Genomic DNA, 23,718 nt, shown 5'->3' with positions numbered 1-23,718 from the left:
TCCTTACCCTGCTGCTCTCTAACTAGGTGCCCCTTTCCAATAAAGTCTCTTTCTTCATCAGCACATGTATCTCCTTGGACAGTTCATTTCCAAGTGTTAGACAAGAGTCCACTCTTGGGCTCTGGAAGGGTGCCCACTCCTGCAACAAAATTGGAGCGTATTTTGCAGACTGAGCTGACCCAATTTGATGACGAATACGGAAGATTAGAGAGAAAGGAATCAGGACAGCTCCTTATGAGGGTGCCAATGGTTGAGATGTAGAAGACTGGAATAGAGCAGAAATCAAGGGTTCTACTTTGGTCTTCTTAAACTTTGATACATACTAGACCTCCACGCAGAGATGCCAGTTAGGCTGTTGGACCTCCAGTCTTGAAATATAGTGTGGAAGATTGGGGTTTTCATCTAGAAGTCATCAGAAGACAGATGGGGTTTAAAGCCAACGGTGTTGAAGGGGCTCGAAGAATGTTACCCCAAAATATTCAGCATTGGCATAAGGATTATTCTGAGCTAGAGGCAATAGAGAAACAACACACACAGGAAAAGCTCTCCACCCTTCCCTATAAGCCCAAAGGTAAGGTATAAATTTTCCTTTGTGAAGGTGTCCCCCCTCCTCTCAACTATCGCAGGAAAGAAGAACAACTCTTAATCACCAGAGACACTTCTCACCCTAAGACTGCAAGAGATGGAGTCTGCACAACAAAGCTTAGTAAAATAACCCTTACCTTCCATTGAAAAAGGTTTTTTTGGAAGTGTTAGTCACTCAGTCATGTCCTATTCTTTATGACCCCATGAACTGTAGCCTGCCAGGCTCCTCTGTCCATAAATTTTCCCCATGTTTACCTTCTCACAGCCTATTGCTCCTAGAAGCCCAAACGCTTCTCTGTTCCTTATTATTTCTCCACAATTTACAGCTTTGTGAAAATGGCATATAAGCCCCAGGCTTAATTGCTCCTTCTTTGGGTCTTCAATTCTTTCCTATAAAGGCCTCCATATGCATACATAATAAGCCTTTTCTTATGTTCATCTCTTTCATCAGTTTAATTTGCAGTACTCCAGGTTTAGAACCTAAGGGGGCAGAAGAAAAAAGTTTTCCTCTCCTACAGGTTGAGTGACAAGGTCTGGAAAGAGAATCCAGGGAGAAAGGGACCCTCTAATAATAAGAGAGCAGAGAGGAGAGGTTTCAGCAAAGGAGACTGGATGGCAGCCAGTGAGGGTCAAGAAGTGCATGGTGCCTCAAAAGCCAAGAGAAAAGAGGATTTCAGGGAGGAATGGCCAGTGGTGTCAAATGTTGCTGAGATGCTGAGTAAGATGAAGACGGGGAAGTCATCACTGGAATTATAGAAAGGAGGCCATGGGGGATCTTACAAGAGCATACTCAGTGGAAATATCAGGCTGGACTCTGGTTTGAGGTGGATCCGGTGGAGGAAGAGAGATGTTGACTACTCTTTTGAGATGTTTTCCTGTAAAAAGGAGCAGCGAAATGGGGAGGTAGCTGGAGGATGATGCAAAGGGTCAAGGGAGGGGTCTATTAAGAAGGAAGAAAATACAGCATGTTTGCATACTGGAGGACAGACCAACAGTGCCTGGTGTGTGTAATGGCAAAAACAAAGTCTTTGAGAAAGCTGGACAGGATGAGACCCAGTGAGGCAGGCATTTGAAAGTGGGCAGTCCATCTGCTGTTTTAAGGGAGAGGCAGCTCCACATGATGAACGGATTTGGAATTGTAAAGATGAAAGAGTCTCTGTGTGATTACTTTTATTTTCTCAATGAAGAGTGAGCAGAGAGTGAGGGGTGTGGGAGGCTAGGAAGTCAGCCTCCCTGGGAAGAAGAGGAATAAGCGGTGAACTGACACAGTAGGAAGATAGGAGGAGGGTCTGCCAGGATGGAGTGTCTGGCTGGTCCCCAGGGTCATTAATTTAAAGTTGGGCTGGTCAGCATCACATGGAGCAGGTTGGGCACAGGTAAGGAATGGGTGGAAAGGTGGTATTTTGATGGTACCAGGGTAGGTATAGGGACACAATGCAGGGAGGGAGGGGCAAGGAGGCTAGGGGTCCTTGCAGAGAGAGTGAATCTAAGGGTTAGGAAAGAAAGGAGGGCCCAAAGAAAATGAAGGAAACCTCAGAGTAGGAGACTACAGGTTTGGGGTCTGAGGAATCCTATATTGGGGCAACAGAGGATGTGAGTGGAAAAGCGGGAGGTGGTGACCAGAAGGTGGGCTTTGAAGGCAGTGCAGCTCACTAGTCATAGCTTTGAAGGCAGTGCAGCTCACTGGTCATGGCTTTGAAGGCAGTGCAGCTCACTAGTCATAGCTTTGAAGGCAGTGCAGTTCACTGGTCATGGATGGAACAGAGGACTTGCTGGAGGGAGATAGAGGGAAACACTGCTATAGATGAGATGGTCAAGGAATGTGAGGCTGGGGTCTTGGATGGGTCATGCCTGGGAGATTGGACAGGGGTGGAGATGAAGGCAGTGAGCCGGACTTCTTAAGTGAGTGGTCAGGAGATGTTCCCTGGCAACCCCACTAGTGAATGACAGAGCTGGAATCCTAAGGCAGGCCAGGGTCCTCGGCACTTGCCCGTAATCACTACACTACCCTGAAAACTGTGTCTTGGTGATGCAAATTTATTCATTCTTAACATGGAGGCACCTACAGGACCAGCCTGCCTGGCTGAATAATGCACAGCAATGAGCTTTATAACGCACTTTCCCCATGTTGGGCATATGCTCTGTTGGTTGGACCACTCCAGCGGACCTGAGCAACTCCAGTCAGAACAAGGCACACCTCTCACATCAGCTCTTGAAATCCATGCCTCTGAACTGCCCACTGGTCAAGTGTAACGTTTGCGAATTTGACCAGAACCCCTTGACTTTAGGGACTGGGCTGCTCAGAGATCTGGGGTCTGTGTAGCAATGGCAGAAAGGGGACTTGATGTGGCTGCTGGCCTCCTGACACACCGGCTGCGTGCTCCATCTCACTTGAAATGCACTGGTGACCCTGGCTACTTACAGACTCACCAGAGTGAATCCCTCTGCAAACTGAAGCTTTCTTTTACAAAGTGAATCATCATCTGATTAAGTGGAGATTTTCGTATTTTACTTTTTTGTTAAACTGGTGTCTAAGTAGAGTTGAAAATCTTGGAAATGACCAATTATTCAAATTTATGTTCATTCCACAAGTATTCATGGAGCCCCTCCCTTCCATGTGCCAAGCCCGGTGCCAGGCATGGGGAGATGGAGCAGAGAACAGGAGAGAAAGGCTCTGGATATTGGGAAGGTCAGGCCCTGCAGTTCCACTCAACATGGGCAGTTTTGTGTTTTCTTTTCCCTCCCTGGCCCGGGCTGTCCCTGCAGCTTTTCTGGCAGGTCCTGGTGTGAGCAGCTCACCACGAGGCGTTCAGAATGCAGAACACTTGGCAGCAAGGGGATGAGATCGTGGCCATTTGGAAAGGATTAGGGAGAAGTCACGCGGAGTGCGATTTGAGGCTTATGTTTATTTCAACTGTAACTTTCCAGAAAGCTGGGACACCCCATTCCAATAAAAGCTTTCCCAAGTATTTTTAGAGGCATTGTGATGGTGCTCGGCTGTGTGGATGAGGTGGTTTTCTGGATTTGTGGAACTGCATTTAGTTACTTATAAAACTTCTGTTCAATTTATGAGCCAACATCTGGTTTCTAAGGGGTGTGCCATGGGCTAGTGATGGAGAAGGCAGAGATATTGAACTGAGAGGCAGAATTCAGCACGGCTTCCTTGTGGCCAGAAGCTGCAGCGACAGCCAGGGCCAGATGGGCCATCTGGGTTGGTGGGAGAGCTGGGACCAGAAGCCTGGCTTCATTGTTCAGAACTGAACTTTTCCCACCACTCCTGGGGCACTGGGGCTGAGGCTCAGAATCAGCTGGTTTGGTTTCACTCCAGTAATTCTGCTGGGCCCCAGGCAGGGTAGGACAAGGACCCGGCTGACTCAGAGAGCCACGGAGACAGCACTGTTCGCCAGGGGAGCCCCAGCCAGAGCGAGCTGGCTGTCTGCTGCACACCTGCCAGCCACTGAGAGACCGTTCAACCAGTGGCCCGGCAGAAGGGCCAGCGCACAGCCAGCCCCTCTGGCTCCACAGGGCAGGGAGGGAAAGGCAGGCACTGGGAGGTTCCTGGAGCCCAGCCTGCACCCAGCTTTTTCCACTCTCTTTTTATTATTTCCAGCAGTCCAAGGTTTTCAGTTACTCACACTCATTTATTCATTCCATCCATTCAACATACGTTGATTAATCGCCGACTTTGTGCCAAGCATTCTGCTCCATGATTTGCAGAAACTACCTCTTTGATTTTTAATTATCTCCATCTCCAAACACGGTGCCCACTTCATAGTAGTCATTCAATGCATGGCTGCTGCCATATGGCTATCACTGTCATTAACTAGCGGTGACAGGCAAGACTAAGACAGGGCTCCTGACCTGGAGGAAGGAGAAAGGACACCTACTGGGTTCTGGGTCCTGTGCCAGACTTTGCTATACCTTATCCCACTGCACAGAGGCTGGCATTATTGCCAGGGAAACTGGCATAGAAACAGACAATGACCACGTGTCTTGGGGCAGTAACAGGGGCTCCTAGAAGGTCTTGCTCTCATGGTCTCATCTGAGCTGCAGCTTGAAAACCAAGTTCATTTGGTGGAAAACGGAAAGAAAGGGAAGACCATCCAGGTGGAGAAAACAGCATGAGCAATGGCCTGGAGCCTGAATGTGCCTGGAGTTCAGGGGTGGGGCTGTGTGGGGTGGCCAGAAGTTGAGAGTGGCTAGAGTCGGGGGTGCACTGGTGGATCCTTGGTTTCATGCATTCCCTCAGTGTCTGAGCAGGTCTGCCTCTAAGACATGACCTTGGATAGTCCTGAGCTGGCCATGTCCCCAGACTTTCCTGGCTGGTGTGCTCAAGTGCGGACCTTCGGGTTATTTGCTTTTCTGTTCCCATCTCTCCTTGGCCACCGCTGCTATCCCAAGTACAAGGCTGAGGGCCCTCAGGTCATGAGGTCCTTTCTCTGGGCAGGAGCTTGGTGCAATGGGCCCTGAACATTCCCATCAACACAGCTCCTAGAGTTGTAGTGAGCTCTGCACAGAGTACCATGTTCATCCACACTCTTGCCTGCCTGCAGCCTCCCTCAGAAAGGATGCATGGGGGTGTAGGGTGGAAAGCAGGCAGCCCTCAGCTCAGCGTAGCCACTGGGGCTACAAGGAGCACAGCAGAACCAAATCCAAATCCCTAAACTGTGCCTGAGCCCTTGTTGACAGAGCCTCACATTCACTTCCTTTGCCCCCACTACCCAGCAGACCCTAGACTGGGCTGGGACTTGCCTCCCTCTGTGGCTGTGCATGGCTTGGGGTAACAGAGAGGTTGTTGCGCAGTCAGGGCTCCTGAATCCTCTATCCTGCCACTGATTTCTTTGCTGTGTAATCCTAGGCAACTTGCTTAACCTCTCTGAGCTGTCTCATCATCTGTGAAATGGGAATACAGCATTCTCTTTGCTGTTCTGGGATTTGGGGAAAGATTCCTGAGTAAACACAGGTAAAAACACTATAAATGCACAAACATAACACATGTGCTTGGGGGGTGGGTGATAATCAAAGAGATCAGAGATGCTTCAGTTACCCTCTGCTTCAGTTACCCTCTGCTCCCTCCTGGTAGGGTGCAGTCTGGAGAGGGACCTGCTGGCAGGCTCTGCAGCCTCACCTCTCCTGCCCTAGACCTGGAGATGCTGTCTCCACCTTTCGGGGGAGCTGAGGAGCTCCAGGGTGAAGGGAGTAGCAGCACTCTGGCTCCCCCCACAATGGGGTGACACCATAATGCCATCCTACAACTGCCTCTCCGCACGGTCCCAACACCAGACCCACCTCAGAGAAGCATGGTGAGGCCTGGCCTGAGCCATGTCTGGTCTCTCTGCTGGTCTCAGCTCCACTACCTCCCCCTAAGCCCAGGCTTTGCCAAGAGGCCCCGGCCCACCAAACCCAGAGGGTGGGCAGCGGGGGATAGAGGGTGGCTTCCCAGGGCTCTGCTTGAGGGGTGAGGACCAGAGACAGCAGGGACCCCGTCTAAACCACCATTCAGTCCCTCGTTCAGTTATTCACCAATCTTCTTTTAAAAGATCGAACAGCACACACACGAGGCATTAAAAATGCCAGTTGAAGACCCAAAGAAAATGCATTTTAAAGAGCACCCTCCCAGGTCAGTTATGCAACAGCACCAGACAGCAATGCGCCCCAGAGATGGTGGCCCATGAGAGGGTGGTAGCTGCCACAGGGCAGGGGCAGCGAGACCCAGAGGGCTGGACGCAGAACGGTGGGTCAGGGCTGGACGCAGCTTCCCTTTGCGCAAGGGGGCAGTGCAGGGCTCGTCCATGAGGCTCACCCTGTTCTGAGGGGCTGATGCTTTCTCAGGGCTTACCAGGCTCTGCACACACAGATTAGCTCCTTCTTCCCTGTGGGCGCCCATGGGCAGGGAGCATTGCTATCCTCACTTCTCAGAGGAGGAAACTGGGGTGAGAAGAGGCTTGCCCTCTCACTAGGAGCGGATGGCCCGGAAGTGGCAGAATTGGGACTGGGACCCAGTCTGCAGAGTTGGTGTGCTTAGCCTGCACTGAGTGCACCAGAGGATGTGAGTGAGCAGCCCTCCCAGATATGAGAACATCAGAGCTGGAAGGCACCCGGGTGACCCCAGAACTCCCTACTTTTAGGAATGAAGACACTGTGGCCCCACCTGGTGACCGGTCCTGCTCACAGCTGTGCAGCCAGTGAGGGGCAGAGCGGGTCTAGGCTGCAGTCCCTGACTCACTGCTGCTTCTTTACACCCATGCTGCGTCCAGTGCAGTCTGGGAACTGAGAATATGGGCATCTCTGGGAGCTAGTGAGGAATGCAGAGTCTCAGGGTCCACCCAGACCTCCTGAAACTGACACTCGTACTATGATCAGAGCTAGTAATTTGGATACTGTCTTGATTGAGAAGCACTGCTCTGTGTGGCCCACCTTCTTGGTCGGCAGTATCTGTTACTGGGAAAATAATGCCGTTGTGTCCAGACACTGTAAGACTTCAGCTACTGTCTGTTTTCTGTAATAGGTGGCTTGCTGTTTTTTGTTGACAAAAAGGTATAAATGCTTGGGGAAAGTTCTAGAGGATTTTTACAGTGTTATGCAGCTGGAATATTCTAGAGATAGGTATTTGCTCCATGTGGCACAATTCTGGGTCAGTCCAGGCTGGGGTCCTTGGGCACAGTCAGGACCAAAGGGATGCACCCCCTCCATCAGCTGGCTTGGCCCAGAAGTGGTGGCAGACATCCCTGGGAACACAGGGGATGGGAAGGAAGAGGCCCCAGGTATTCCCTCTCTGTCTTTGATGGCTGGGAAGCTGTTCCTGTTTTCCTTCCTGCCCTTCTCCACTCACCCAAATTTCCCAAAGAAAGTGGCCCTCAGTAAAGCATGGGAGGCTGAAGATGCTGAAGCCACTGCCTTGTTCAGGGGTCAGCTCAGTCCCAGGGACTGAGAGCAATCCTGGAGAAAACCAAGTGGACCTGTGGCTGTTTCCATGGAGCAATTTGCTGGGTAACTGTCTCTTCTAGCCTCTGTAGAGGTTGTAGGCTCAGCTCAGGAGAGATCAGACAGTCCTTCACTCCAAAGGGACTCACCCCAAGAGCCAGGGATGAAGAGGGCAGTGTCTCCTAACTATCAATTTCAGTGCTGGAATTCAACCCAAGGAGATATTGCATGAACAAAAGGCCATCTGCATAGAGACAATCACTGTGGTATTACTCAAAATAGCCCCCCAAACAGAACCACAGCCAGATACCCAACAACAGGGGTAATAAATTGTAGCACACCATTTGGATAGAATATTAGGCACTCATTAAAGTTAGCATGCGGTGCTTCCCTGGTGGTCCAATGGTTAAGAATCCATCTTACAAGGCAGGGGACACCGGTTCGATCTCTGGTCTGGGAAGATCCCAGACCAGAGCAACTATGCCCCTGCGCCACAGCTACTGAGCCTGTGCCCTAGAGCCCACAAACCGCAACCACTGAGCCCAAGCACTGCAACTCCTGAAGCCCATGCACCAGAGCCTGTGCTCCACACTAAGAGAGAAGCCACCCCAAGGAGAAACCAGCAAACCACAGTGAAGAGTAGCCCCGCTCGCTGCAACTAGAGGAAGTCCATGTGCGGCAACAAAGACACACCGCGGCTAAAAAATACATAAATAAAATTAGTGTGTGAAGGACACGTGGAAAGATGGAAACAACACTGATGATATTATAAAGTGTTAGACCAAAAGCAGCTCAGCACTTGTCAATTCGTTTCCTTTCATTTTCCTACAAAAGAAAGAACTGCAAGGGAACTTGCAAAAATGAAAACAGTTATATGAGGGCAGAGTATTATGAGTTATCATAATTACTGACTATTTACGATGTGCTGGGTCCAGTGCTGGTTGTTGAGGAAGGAGCAATGAATTAGAATGCATTTTCCTCGCTGTCCATCTAGAGTTTCAAATCTAATGATGGATTCCTCCCCCAAGATGTCCTTCAAAGTTGTCACAGCGTCATCTTCCAATTAAAAAAAAATGATGAGAGAAATAAGCAAAGAAAGGTGCTCCTCTCCTTCTGAGTAATGTATTTCACTCCTGGCATCAGAGCCAGCTCCAGCTGGATTACATACATGTCAGAAGAAAACCAAATGTAAATGGGGGTAGTGGCATTTCGGTCTTATAATGTCTTAGTTTCCTTTGAAACAAAAACATTTTAAAAACTCCATGTTAAAAAGGAAGAAAAAAGTTAGAACTTGTTACTAATCTTGCAGTTGAATAATTAAGTATGCCTAATTCTGAAAGTAGCAAGCTGAATTATGCAGTGCCAAAAGTGCCATCTCTAATACCTACACCATCCCGGCTACAGCACCGTGGTTTTAGCTTTACAGCTCAAATACGCTGCCAGAAAACCTAATAAAAGGAAGCAAAAATATTTCTCTTTATATCAAGCTGCCATTTGAGAGAGACTTTTAAATATGTTCTTCCCTATGTGTAAATCTGACAGCAGTTGCATAATTAAAACCCCAGTGGAGAGTTTCCTTTTAATCTTTTCAAAGTAAACCAATAAAACATCCTTTAGGATGTGAAATGACGGATTAATACTCTTTCTATATTTGAATATCATTCACCTAGGGGCTGCCTCCAAGAATACGGTGTAGTATTAAAGAACACCAGTTACTGTCTTTATCTTCAGGACTTCAAGTTATCATGGGAGATGCAGATAACAACACGCCAAAGGTGAGACAGGCATGGTTGTGAGTTCTGCTTGCTTAGGATTTTGTTAAATGGAGGAATGAATAACTGGATGCATTTACATTAAAACAAACTTGATTTCATCTCCTTGGGAATATGTCATAGAGCATAAACGGGAGAAATAATTGCCCAGGATTTCAGTTCAGTGTAAGCAATCAATATGAATAATTTAGACCACAAAGTGGATTTTCATTTTACTTGAGCTATTCAGACTGAATTTCTATTCAGCCTCAACTACCACTGAACAATCACTGGCAAATCTTCCCACTGGGTCTATGTTGCGTGGACACACATGGGTTTCACAATTGCAAATTACCTAGCTCCAGATATGGGCCTTGTTCAAGCCAACTGTCAGGGCAAATATTGCCCCTCATCAGCACGTTTCATCTAACCTGAGTATACACGGTCACGCCTAAGTTTTTCCTCGATCTCTCCCTACACACACACACACACACACACACACACACACACACACACACACAGGTGCAAAAGAAGGCAGAGAGCAAGTGGCTACTGTTCTTGGAACAGAATTCACCCAAGTGTCTCCTACTCGCTAGCGTTTCTGCCTCTGACCTTCTTGGTGCTGGCTCTTGTCTTCCCAGCTGTCTAAGACTTGCCAGATGCTTCTTTCTAGCCTGTCTGACTTCTAAGATGTGTCTGATCCTTCAAGCTCTCTCTGGACTTAATTGTTGGCCTGACCAACAGACCAGTCCGTATGGTCAGCCCTGCTGTGGTGTCACACACGCACACACATTATCAAATACTTCAGCCTCAAACAAGAATGTGCCCACCAATTATATGAACAAAACTGGTGGAATAAACACAGCATATCTTGGATTCTGGACCCAGCTGAACACATAATTAACTGTGACCTGAGACAGATCCCTTAACACTCTGAGCCACATGGGACTGGACCAAAGGCCTCCTCCTTGTTCCAATCATCATCAGTGAGGCTAGCCAAGATGTGGCGCCCACAAACACTGCAATTCAGCTGCCCTGGTTGGAATGTGCTTCAACCCTTGCCTGTTAGAATAAGCTTTAACCTTTCAAAATATAGCACTCAGGGCCTGATGTACACATTATATCATATCATATTTATGGGACAAATGATGGCACAGTTTTCTACACTAAGGTCTAGACAAATCTGTTAGCTGGTCTACACAATACAAGAAAACGTCCATATTGCTGCATGGACCATACACATTGTGATATTCAAATAAAACTTAGTGCATGCTAATTTTCCTCTTCACTGGGTGAGATGGTAGATATCGAATCCTGACAGCCCATTTTGGACTCAGCTTTGGCTCCCTGAGCTGCTGAATCCATAAAAGCATCAGTAGTGATAATCATTCTCTCTGAAGACTCAGGGTATTTAAGGGAAAGGAACTATATAAACAGAAGTGAAACTGACGTATGTAGGTCTTTACTTAAATTTCATCCAAGTACATTTTTGCAAAAGAAGACTGAAATAAAAATCATGCTACTTCAGGATTCAGCAGAACTTATCTAACTGCCTGAGACCACAACAGCAGGTGGATCACTGGCAGAGACCCGGCTACCTACGTGGCCCTCTTGGCACCTCTGCAAAGGGGGCTAGTTGAATGCTGAGCTGTTCACCAGCTGATTTTGGTCCCTAAGTGCAGCTCTTATCCGAGATGAATGTCTCTCTGCAGCAGAATTTGGAAACAATGTGCTGGGTCATTTGTAACATAGCCACAAGCTTCAGCATAGTCCTCCTACAAGGCTTGCCTACATTCCCAAACACAAATCAAGAAAGAGAACATAGTTTCTTTCTGCTTGACTAAAAAACAGCCAATCCTGCCAGTAGATTAAAGGCTCCGCTTGGAACAATTTGCCAACATGTTGACTTAATTTCATGCATAGGGCTGAAGAGAAGCTGTAGAAGCCATGGCTGGGCAGTGAATTAAGCCAGTGAATGAAGAATAAAGAAGGGAGCTCATCAGAAAGGCACAGAGACCACAGGTCCCTGGAATGAGGCCCCATCAAGACGGACTTGCGGCCTGTAGGGGAAGGGGACACTGCTGTCACCTTTTCCCTTAACCAGTGGGTCCCATTAGGAAGCCAAAGTCAGAGCACACCGCCGGGACAGAAATGCTGTGACTGTCCAATATGTGCACAGGTGTGCCTCTAGGTGAAAGCAAATGGGTGTGTTTAAAAGAGGAAGAGCATAAATCAATAATGAGCTATGAACACATGATGTCATCAGGACTAAGCATCTTTAGCACTTTTAAAGCACTTAAAAAAACTAGTTGCTATAGCAACTTGATGCAGTTCTTAAAAGGGGATTTTTTTAAGGGGGTCATTTTATATCTTCAATCACCATAACAACATGATATAGCTTTTACAGGGTATTTTAATCCAGTTTGTTTGTGCTTTGGACTTGGGCCATATTTGCCTTTTCTATTTTAAGTCATCAGATCAAACATGACACATGAAAATTCATTGAAAAGAAGTCCTTTCGTAGACTATACATATACGCTCAGAGAGCCATCTCTAGCTGCTCATGTTCTGCACATGGATGCAGTCTTTCTGCGTTCCAGCAGCCATCTGCAATGGCTTACATTGGGCAGTTAGTCCATACCCCATCTCTAAGCTGGTGTACGACTTTCCAGGCCAGAATTCACCCAGAGAAGGCTGCCTACGAAATCCTTTCATTCCTGTGAGTCCCGTCCCCTCTGCCAAACCTACCACCAGCAGATAGTGCTCTGGGGTGACTGGAAGCAAGAGCAGCCAAATGTTTTTTTCACCCTGGGCCTTGAAGGAGGAGTGGATGAGACAGAGTCATGCCAAAGTGACAATCTTGTATTTATTCTGCACTCTATACAGTAATGGGAGGAGATCTGTTTCACATGACACTCAGGGAAATGGGGGGATGGAGAAAGTGGGTAAGAGAAGAGAGACAGAGACAGGGTGGAGTGGGGAGCAGTGGTGGCTCCTGAATCTCTATTGAAGAAGCTCAGAGAAGGGGAAAAGAAGTGGGGTGAGGGGCTTCAAGGAACATTTACACAGCGTTTCTTGCACAGTTACAGAACCATGAGCTGTTTTTACCGAAAATAAGAGGAAGGAATGATGGAAAGAATAGAGAAACTAACCCCTGCATACAAGCTACCCCTTGGTGCCAATATTTATTGGGAAAGATAACAAGGTTACAAAGAAAAGAGGTCAAGAAATTGGAGGGAAATTGCCGGGTGGGTAGTAAGGGCAGAAAACCAGAATCAGAGCAGTTGAAGTCCTATTCTCCAAGTCTAATGGGCTTTTTGCTCTGGGAAGGGATGGTACAGACTGTAGGAAAAAGGTGGAAGGAGACCTTGGGGATTAGTCTGGAAAATGGTCACCTTTTCCAAGGTAAGGGGTCTAGAGGACTCAGGGAAAATGCGTGGGAAAAGGAAGAAGAGAGGGAAAAGAGATAAAAACGCTGAGTGGAGGGAGAAAGGGCTTTCCAGATTACCTGGACAAGGAAACCGAGGACCGGGAGCCGTGAGAAATAAGAAGGAAGCCCCAGCCCCCTCATACATACTCTCCCTTGTCCTTTTCAGAAGCGAACACTGAGGCACAGGAGGTTAGGTCACGGAGTTGGCAAGCGCTGGAGTGCAGGTGGCCCCCAGTCTGCCCTCTGCCCAGGTGAGTGTTCTCCCCGTTTGGCCTCTCTGCCAGGCAGTCAGTCACCGCTGGGTGAGCGCCAGGGATGGGACTTTCAGGCCACCTCCCGCGCCGAAAGCCAGTAAAGAAGACGAGGCAGGAAGAGAGGGACTGGCGGGGAGGAGAGGGCGCGATGAAAGTAGGCATTCGGGCGTTAGAAGGGAAGAGGGAGCCGAGGAACGCGGCTCGAGCCCCGGAGCAGTGGAAAGGGCGGCAGGTGAAAGACGCGGAAAGGAAAGTCGCGCGCCGGGCGCGTAGCTCACCTATGGTCGACACCACTGTGCCCACGAAGTAGAAGGCGCCGGGGAAGTCCCAGCGCGGGCGCAGCGCATCGGCTCGGACGCCGGCTGCCAGCGCGGCCTCGTAGTGCCGGAGGAAGGCGCGCAGCTCCGGCTCGGCCACGCCGTGCGCCGCGCTGAAGTTGCGCAGCGTGGCGCCCCAGCGCGCCCGTGCCTCCGCCTCGCCCGGACTCTCGAGTGCCGAGAAGACGGTGGCGCCCGCCACCAGGTAGAGGCCGATGAGCGCCGCCAGCAGCACGAAGCGGCCCGTGTCCTCGTTGAGGTGTGAGCGGCGGCAGCAGCAGCAACAGCAGGAGGGGCGCGGCAGGCGGCGGCGGCAGCGGCGAGGCGGGGGCCGGGGGCTGCGGGAGGACATGGTCCGGAGCTCAGCCCCGGGGCTGGGGCGGCGCTCGGGGCCCGGGCCGCGACATCCCCCCCGCGGGAGCAGAAACGTGAGGATGGTGACCAGGGGACTGGGGCCGCCGCGGAGCAGCCCGGACGGCAGGGCACCTTCGCCTCCTCCTCGGCGCTCAGGCCGCACACGGGTCCCGCGGCCCTTCGGGCCCCAGAGCTGGGGCGCTCCTCTCCGCGCCCCGACGCCTGGCCGGCTCCCGCGGCTCCTCACCCACCGCCCTCGGGCGCGGGGGTCTCAAGGTAGGCCCCTGCCGCCTTGTGGCCGGAGTCCGCGGGGCCCCGGGCCTCATACTCCCCTCCAGACAGGCCGCAGGCTGCGGGCGGGGCGGGCTCTTGAGCCCGGGCGCCTAGGACTGGGACAGGGCAGCAGGGCACGGAGAGAGACCCCGGGGGCGTCCCATGAGGCGTTCCCGGCCGAGCGGCTCCCAGACGCAGGCTCCGTGGGCAGTCCAGCTCCCGCCCCCGGGCTTGAGCTGGCGGCGTCGGCTTCGGAGCCTTGGAACCGAGCAGAGTCCGGGGAAGCGCTCCCTTTCCAGCTCCAGCCGGAGAGCCGCCCGCCACGGAGAGGCGGAGTCACCGGCGCCCGGGGCGGGGTGTTGGGGGGGTGGGGAGTAAGGACGGGAGAGAAGGGGTGGGGAGCTGGGCTCCTGCGACGCCTTCCCGGTCGTTCTGGTGACACCAATGCGGGGCACCGAAGCAGGTGTCCGGGCTGCGGTGCAGCTACCACCCCGCCGGAGAACACCATCCAGTCCTTCCCTGCGCTTTGGCCCCGAAATCCCTCCCTATGTCCAAGCGGCAGCCAAACTTTGCTCAACTTGACGTTGCCCTGCGGTCTCAGGTGCTGGAGGCCGAAAAACGCTAGTTCCCCAACACCGTGTTCTCGGGCTCCGGTCCGAAGTTTAAGTTCCCTTTCGCTCTCTTCTTCCTGGATCCATCCACAGCGCCCGGCCTCGGAGAGTTCCTTCGGGGGAAAGGATCCTACTTAGGAGCGGGGGTGGGGTCATTGGGCTCCGGGCGGCGGGAGAACGAGGGCGTCTCCTCCCCCTGCCGACCGAGCGGGCGGCCGGCGTCAGCACCGCGGACAGCGCATCGGTGCCGCAGCCGCGGGGCGGGCGGCGCTAGGGCTGCGGGGACCCGCGGCACCGGCCCAGCCGGTCACCCTGATGCGCTACGCTCCCCAAACCCTCTCTTCCCCTTTCTGCCTCCCGTGTGTCCCCTCGACCCCTAAGGCAGGTGCGGTCGCTGAAGCAGAGTGCTGACAGGGCGGGGACGCTGCGGAATAGAGACGGGGGAGGAGTCAAGCGCGAGTAGGGGACCAAGGTGCCTTGGGAGGACGGAGCGTTCAGGCCCACCCGGCTGCAGGATCTCCGTTCGTCACCTCTACCCTCTGGTCCTTCGACCCAGGGTGGTGGGGGACCCTGGTTAAGATCCTGGAGGCGGCAGGGTGGGTAGAGGAGATGTAGGGAGAGCTCGCTTACCAGCTCCCCCAGGCCAGCAGTGGGAAGGCTGTGTTCTTGAGCCCTGAGGGGGAGGGTGTGTGTCGGGGCCGGATATCTTCGCCCCTCTCCGCCCCGCCGCAACAGGGGAACACTGTGCGGGGCTCAGCCCCACCGCTGGAGCTTCTTCGCCCAGACGCAGGCCGGCTTTGCCTGGATCTCTTAAGTTCTGTGTCGAGGAATGCCCTTGGCACAGACAGAAAACTGTCCTCTTCTGGCAGCCAGCCCCTTCGCTGTCCGTCCCCCTTCCACAGGAGAGGGGGACCCTGAATAATGATGAGATGATGCAAACGACAGAAAATGAAGATAATGATGAGGACTGTGCTTAGATACCCTAGATGGGTGAACTGTGAGGAAATCCAAAACCAGCCCCTCACCCCAAATCTCAGGCTGTCTGACCTCTACAATAGAAAATATTCAAGCTAAGTTCCACCCAAAGTAGTGGCATCGTCAGTCCCCTAAGTGTCAAGGAACTCAAAGTGGTTCTTGAGCAAGCCTCCACCATTCACTGAGCATTTCAAAGCCTGGAAACGCTTCTAACCCATGCCCTGACAGAAAGAGTGGAGGCCGGGGGTACAAGAGAGCTGTCCAGAAGCTGAAAGGCATTGGACTTGAGATACTGCTTTTCCCAAACCAGGACACATCAGAGACTTGGCTCTTCTTAGAAATTCTACTCCAGTTTATAGATGGAGCCAACTGTACTCTCCTTTGTGTTAGGGAAGGGACAAATGGGAGAGGCTCTACCACTAACAGAGTCAGAAGCAGCCTTACTGGTCCTGGATTGCATGTGGTTAGTTTTACAGTGGTCTTCTCAGAAAGGGTCAGGGGAACCTTTGAGTGAGGGGAAAGCATCTCATCCACTGAGAATACAGAGCCCTCTCTTTTTCTGAAGCACAGTGGGAGCCTTATGTAAACACAAGTCATTGCCATTGCAGACTATTGTTATTATTGACAAAATACACCTTCAATTATTCTCTCCAAGCCTTTGCCTCCCCTGGGCTCACTACTGGTGTCATCACCCTAGCCTGTTCCTCCATCCCTATAATAACCCTGTCTCTACAAGCTCCTGCAGGTAGGGAGGACAGCCTAGCCATGGGCCTCCAGGGCTGGATTCCACTTGACTGGTTAGCTCTGACAGAAGGCCTAGAAGTGTCATTCCAGGAGTTGGCCCTAGAGTCTCCAGATGAAGCTGAAGGGCATTGCCAGATCTCTCGGTGGTTTTCTCTGCCCAGACTCCCAGGGCAGGAACAGAGTGCTTTGCTGCAGTGTTCTGTGCCTCTGGACTTTCTCCTTACCCATTTGGCAGAGGGCCTGCCTTGTCCTCCAGCTTGTTATTCTAGCTTGATTAGTAGCAAACCCCTGGCATCAATCTCAGCTCTGAATGATCTAATCAATTTATATAATAGGGAAATGATCACTTCCCTGAACATAGACTTGGGTCCTTTGGGGAACCAGCACCATGATGAATGATGCCTTTGCCCACTGAATCAATGTAAGTCACCAGCTTCCAGCTGGCTATCCACAAAGCTTTAACCTCAACCCTGAATTGCTGCAACAGCCTCCAAAATGGGGGCTTGCTATCATAAATATGTCCATGCTTCTGTCTATCCTGCCTGTACCTGCCTGTCATTACCCTGATCATGTCCATTTGATCTGATCATGTCCCTAGACTACAGTCTCCAAAGGTTCCTTCAAAACTATAAAAATTTAGTCTTTAAACCCTTGGTGGCTGCTCTTCAAAGACCTTGATGATGTAATTCCCATCGAATCATTACAACCTCACCTTCTAGTACTCGCTACTTATTCCCCAAATACTTCATACTCAGCCCAACCACCAGTGCTTTGCTTATGCTGTGGCCTCTGCTGGAGTGCCATCTTCTTTCTCTTCTTCTCCAGCTGTTTGTGTATACAGCTCAACTCAGGTTAGAGTTCTCCCAGAAAACTTTTTCTTTATAGGATATTTTGACCCAATCACATTGATTGCTGTAGATCATTTGATTCTGAATGTCCTCATGAACTTTAGACAAGACACTTGAGCAGATACACACTCTGTCTTCTCTCCCTGTCTCTCTCTGTGTCTTTCTGTACTTTGTAAAAGAAAACACAATGGAAGGAGTGTTAGTCAAGAAAATTAGGTCAGGTCAAGTGCAATCAAATGATGATTCTACTCCTAGGTATATATCGAAATAAATGGAAACATACATTCATGTGAAAACTTGAGTGTGGATAATCATAGTAGCATTATTCACAGAAGTGGAAACAACCCGTATTTCCATCAGCTGACAGACTGATCAGTACAATGTGGTGTGTGTGTGCTTGTGGCTCAGTTGTATCCAACTCTTTGTGACCCCATGGACTGTAGTCCTCCAGGCTCCTCTGTCCATAGGATTCTCCAGGCCAGAATAATGGAGTGGGTATCCATTTGCCTCTCTAGGGGATCTTCCCAACCCAGGGATCGAACCTAGGTCTCCCACATTGCAGTGGATTCTTTACCATCTGAGCCATGAGGGAAGCTGTACAATGTTGTATATTTATACAAAGAAATAGTCAGTAATAAAAAGGAATAAAGTACTGATTCATGCTACAACATGAATGAATCTTAAAAGCATTATTCTAAGTGAAAGAGGCCAGTCACAAAAGATGACATAGTGTATGATTTTATTTGTGTGAGATGTCCAGAATAGGAAAATCCATAAAGACACGATTACTTAGTGGTTGCTTAGGTCTGGGGAATTGAAGAGGAATGAGAATGACTGCTAATGTGTGTGAGATTTCCTTTGAGAATGATTTAAAAAACTTCTAAAATTGATTGTGGTGATGATTCCACAGATCTATGAACATAGTAAAAATCTTCCAATTGTACATTTTAACTGTATGAATTGTATGTAATGTGAATTATATCTCAATAAAGCTGTTTAAAAACAAATAGAAATGCAACTAATCAAGGAAATCTTTACTGAAAAAAATGGAAATAGAAAAGAACTTATCCCAAGAAAGATAATTTCTTTAAAATTAAAAATGGGGGAAAAATAAAATAAAAATGGGAAAATTTGGAAGCAATATGGCTGTGCTAAAGGGAAATTGTATTATGAAGTTGAACTTGAATAAAGGAGTTTTTGTCACAAAATACTTTATCTTAAAAATTAATCTGTATTGGTAATATTTTGATGAAAAGTTCAGCATTCCAAATAGCAAATTAAAAATGTTCTGGGTACCTCCACACCTCTTTGATCTTCCTGATCTCAGAACTCCTCTAGTATTTGTCTACATTACTCATTTGGTAGTTAGCTGTGTTACAGGATATATATATAATATTCTATATAATATGAAAATATAGCATAAAATCTGGAGAAGCTGGTCATCTCTATCTCCTGTGAAGGGCCACTTGAGCAGCCTTCTCATTTGTACAAATGCAGAAGCCCTCTCCTCTCATTTTTCTTTAATCAGTTTTGGGTAGCAGGCTCTATGTGGGCTAGTCCTGAGGATGGATAGGGTTCAGATGTATGGAAATAAAGGGTACATTCCAGCCAGGAAAATTGACCTGGGTACAAGTGTGCAAGCAGGAAAGAGCATATTTTGTTCAAGGAACTGTGGTGAGCAGAGAGTAGATGTGGGTGAGAAGAGAGGAAATAGCCTCTGTCTTATATTCCATGACCTCATTCGCTGGCCTCTCAGCCTCTCAATATGACTATTGTATGCAATAACTGACCCTGTGAAACTCAAAGATCTATGCTCTCCTTCCAGAGTGGGAATCAGATATCTAACATAAATCGATGCAGGCTCAATGAAGCCAATTTAATAGCAAATTTTTAGTTTCCCCATATACACAACCACATGGGGTTAGCTGTGCCTACAGAGGAAAAGAGGGACAAGTGGAACCTATTGGGCACACAGTCAAGGGCTCTAGTGTTAAAATCTCCCTGGGCTCCACAAATGTCTTTGCAAAGAATGCACTGTGTCATCTTTATATCAACATGATGCTTGAGGATAAATGAAGTCACTGATGCCTATCTGTTTACAAGGAGCTTAGAAACTAAGCCTAGCATGCTAGAGTGAGGAGCTGCCATGAGGCCACTGGAGACCACTCCTTGCCTAATTTTCTTGTCCAGAAAATTGTGGGTTTCTTGTCTAAATGTCTCCATGAGCCCACTCTTGCAATGCCAAATCACTTTTTATTAAGAAGTGATTTTTAAATGTCTGTCTTAACTCTTTCTTATTTTAAAATCTGATTATTTTTTTGTTCTGTAGCTAAGGCCATACATGTACTGATTTTTGTCCCAAATAGATTTTGATAAAGCTTTTAAAAGGCTATAAAAGTAATGTATAAATAGAATGATTGGAAGACTTGGAAGATTCAATAAAGGAAAAAACAAAAATTACTCCAAATTCCATTCCATTATCCAGAGAGAATTACTATTATCAGTTGTTTTAATAACTCTCCTGCCTGGTTGGCTGGCTCTATTAGTCTATCTATCTATCTGCACATACATACTTAATTTTATTAAAATTATGGGATACGTCGCATACCACTTTAAATTTACTCTTTAACACTATAGGTCATTCAAGAAATATTTCAAGTATTTCAGTTCAAACTTATCTGTGGGGCACTTACTAGAGAAAGAGAGAGAGAGTGTCATTTGTTGGCATACTGTCCTTCCAAATGAAAATTTAACTAAGTTTCACATTGGCAAGTATTCCTGGATTTTTAAGGTTTCCCTCTCATTGCTGTCCTCTATCTTTTTGTATTGTCCTTTGCGTGCATGCTTAGTTGCTTCAGTTGTGTCCGACTCTCTGTGACCCCTATGGACCATGGCCTGCCAGGCTTCTTTAGTCCCCTATTAAAGTGGGCTTCCCAGGTGGCGCTAATGGTAAAGAACCTGCTTGCCAAATGCAAGAGATGTAAGAGATATGAATTTCATCCCTGGGTTGGGAATATCCCCTGGAAGAGGGCATGGTAACTCACTCTAGTATTCTTGCCTGGAGAATTCCCATGGACAGAGGAACCTGGCAGGCTACAGTCCATAGGGTTGCAAAGAGTTGGTCACAACTGAGGTGGCTTAGCACGCACGCAAAATTTCAATAGATGTTTGGGTTTGACTTCTCGGTGAGACTGCTAGTTCCCACTCAAATCCATTCTCTACCTCTTTTTCAACAACAGAACATCCATTTTATTTGTGGTGTCAATGTGCCCAATTAAGAGACTACATTTTCAAGCCTCCTTTGTAGTTAGGTGAGACTGTGCTTTTAAGTGCTAGCAAAATATTATATGGCACGTGCAGGAAGGCTGAATAAAGGGAGATAATTCCATGGAGTGAATGCCCTTTTACCCTTTAACTATTCCTCCTTCCTCAGTCATGCATCCTAGAGTGTGGATGTGATGGCTGGGACTCCAGCTACCATCTTGAATCATGAGATGAACTTAATGAAGGAAGCCTCATTGTTGAAGAGGAAGAAGATGAAATGAGCTTGCATAACAGAGAAATGCCTCTCTCTAGTCTTCTTATACTGGAGAGAATTAACCTTTACGTATTTGACCCACTTCACTAATCAAATATTCTGAGTATTCAAAAGTGCCTGCCTGAAATCAGTCTGAGATGAGAATTTAGACCTTCAAATGTTGTGAGACAATCAACAGGCCTGACTCCTTCTTCTGCTTCCAATTCTCCCTCGCATCCCCCAGCTTCCCTTCTTTCAGATGTCTTGCACCTTCCTGTGGTCTCATGGTGGTTGACTTTCCTCTGAGAATGTGTGTGTGTGTGTGTGTGTGTTCTTTGGTCGCTAAGCTATGTCCTACTCTTTTGTTACCCCATGGACTGTAGCACCGCCAGATGCTCTGTCCGTGGGATTTTCCAGGCAAAAATACTGGACTGGGTTGCAATTTTCTTCTCCAGGGTATCTTCCCAACCCAGGGATCAAACCCACATCTCCTGCATTAGCAGAAGGGTTCTTTAGAACTGAGCCACCAGGGAAGCCCAAACATGTGTGTGTATTTCCACTTTATTCTTATTATACACACTCTTTTAGTTGGGGGAGCTGCAATATCAGCAACTTTTCTAATTCAAAAACGCTACTTTACCAGACCCAAAAGCAAAAACAAAGCAGAGGAGGGCACAAGGATGAAGATGCTTTGGAGTTACCATAGCAAATATTTCATTGTTTGAATGAGTCAGAGGTCTAAGAATACTGAACTGATCTTTAGAGATTAGATAATTTGTTTTAACTGGGAAACTCTTATAAAAGAGGGTTGAGCCCAAGAAGAGAGAGGAATGGAAGGCAGCATTGGAGAATGGGCATTTGGGGGAAGAAGTTGTTCATACAGCCAAATTGTTCTTCAGATTGTTAACTGCGAATTGCTGTGGAACATGTACAAAGATGAGGTCTGTTCATTAGGCATCAGTTAAAACCCTTGTGCTGAAGATGGATCACAGCACAGAACATCATGCTCACCTTAAACAATTGAGAGGGACGTATGCTGTTTCCCTTGCTAATAGTCCAGCGATGAATCTTGGTGGGTAGAGAGGCTGGAGGAGGGCATGGACATGGGGATGGTATCTGGAGGGGTAGGACTGATGGAGGTAGGTACAGAGATGGGATGGGAAGAATCCTGGGGACCCTTTCCAGTATTACATAAGTCAGTAGGGCTTCTAGACGCAACAGTATTCCTTGTGGATAGAAGCTCTTCTCTATAGATGAATATGCAAGTGTGATCAGCCTGCCTTAATTCCTCCCTTCCCCCCCTTTCCTTCCATTCTTTCCTTCCTTCCATCCACCTAAACAGTAAATATTTCCAAACCTCTACTCTGGGCCAGGCACTGTGCTATTAAGGATTCTGACTCATGACAGGTGATTTTAGGATGGGGTAGGAAGGAAGGTAGAGTTCCACTGGGGGAACTGGAATCATAGATGAGAAAGCTAAGGCCCAGACAGACAGTCAGAGGTACTTATATCCTGCAGTGCATTTGTAATCTCTCCACCCAACAGCCCACTGGACTGACTGGGCTTGAAGTAGAGTGTATTCTACGTCTATTTAGTCCTGGAGCCTCTTGCACCCAAATTCCCTGGAGCTCTTACTGAATATGCAGTACTCAGGACTTTGCTTCCCTGGTGGCTCAGCTGGTAAGGAATCCACCTACAATGCAGGAGACCTGGGTTCGATTCCTGGGTTGGGAAGAACCCCTGGAGAAGGGAAAGACTACCCACTCCAGTATTCTGCCCTGGAGAATTCCATGGATTATATGTCCATGGGGTTGCAAAGAGTTGGACTGGACTGAGCAACTTTTACTTCACTTCACAGGGCTCAGCCCAGACCTGCAGAATCCCAATATCTAGGGATTGGGCCTGCGAACTTGCATGGGCCACAGACTTCTTAGGTGAGCTTCCTGGACCCTCCAGTTTGTGGAAGTTGGGCTTGGGCCATTGGATCAACTGAAGTGGGCCTTAGAGGGTCAGAGTCTGGAAATACGCATGCATGTGTGCTAAGTTGCTTCAGTCTTGTCCTACTCTGTGCGACCCTGTGGACTGTAGCCCGCCCCAGGCTCCTCTGTCCTTGGGATTCTCCAGGCAAGAATACTGGAGTAGGTTGGCATGTCCTCCTCCAGGAAATCTCTCTGACCGAGGGATCGAACCTGTGTCTCTTATGTCTCCTGCCTTGACAGTCAGGTTCTTTACCACTTGTGCCACCTGGGAAGCCTGTCTGGAAATATATTTGGCTGTAATTCCAGTGTCATGAGGAAAGGTAAAAGAAATACAAAGCCTGCTCCAGGTCCAGCTCTGCCACTCACTGGCTAGGTGACCTTAGCTAGTTGACCACAGCCTGAGTAATTATTCGAGCCAAACCCACCAACAAACATACCCTTCCTTGATTTAGAATCATGATTATGTCCAGGTATCCTGGATGCTCAGCCCACAGACAAAGAGGTGATGTCATTAAAAACATTTCCTTTGAGTGATTCTTAAGAGAAACCTCTTCAGAGTTGGAGGACATTCTATTTCTATCCTATATTCTCCTGCTTTGTTGTTAGGAAAGTTCCCTGGAGCCTAGGAACCCAATCTTTCCCAGGAGCTGTCGTGAAATGTATCTGTATCATCTCCAGGGCTCCCAAGGAGATATCTCCAGGGCCCTCGAGGAGGTCAGCCTGAAGCCCGCTTCAATAACTCACATTCCTTTGTAGAACAGCTGAGAACTGTCAAGCAGAGAGGTGAGGAAGATTGAAAACAGAGACAAGTGGGACCAGCTCTAGAAAAGTTTGCCATAAAAGTTCCAGTTCTCTGCCCGCTTTGCTGAGCTGGGAGCAAAGTGCTGAGTAAAAGCACATTGGAGATTAATTACAATCTGGGAGGTGTTCTCGTGAGCCCTCAATATGTTACACCCAAAAGCATAAGATACTATAACCTGAGGTAAGAAGCCAGTGGCTGGATTCACTCTGAGGGGTATGGCTGCCCACCACCTTCCTCAAAAGCAGATATTATGAGGAGAAAAGTCCAACGTGGGGGCAATGAGGAGGGCCCTCATGGAAATGCTGAGACTTCAGTGACTCTCCTCTCTTCCCACTTCCCTGAAGAGAACTGCAT

General features: G+C 48.6%; 1 protein-coding gene across 1 annotated transcript in view; it reads right to left on the bottom strand.

Annotated features, from left to right (window-relative positions):
• KCNK12 (potassium two pore domain channel subfamily K member 12) overlaps positions 1–14,155 on the bottom strand; it is a 51,321-nt gene extending 37,166 nt beyond the window's left edge. Inside the window, exon 1 of the mRNA XM_015094393.4 lies at positions 13,223–14,155. Coding sequence (XP_014949879.2) covers positions 13,223–13,613 — 391 coding nt within the window. The 5' untranslated portion in view covers positions 13,614–14,155. The remainder of the gene's footprint in view (positions 1–13,222) is intronic.
• Between the last annotated feature and the right edge of the window lie 9,563 nt (positions 14,156–23,718).

Source organism: Ovis aries, chromosome 3 (assembly GCF_016772045.2).
Source record: "Ovis aries strain OAR_USU_Benz2616 breed Rambouillet chromosome 3, ARS-UI_Ramb_v3.0, whole genome shotgun sequence".
Taxonomy (NCBI): Eukaryota; Metazoa; Chordata; class Mammalia; order Artiodactyla; family Bovidae; genus Ovis; species Ovis aries.
Note: the sequence above shows the minus strand (reverse complement) of the source record. Positions and strands in the feature narration are given on the sequence as shown.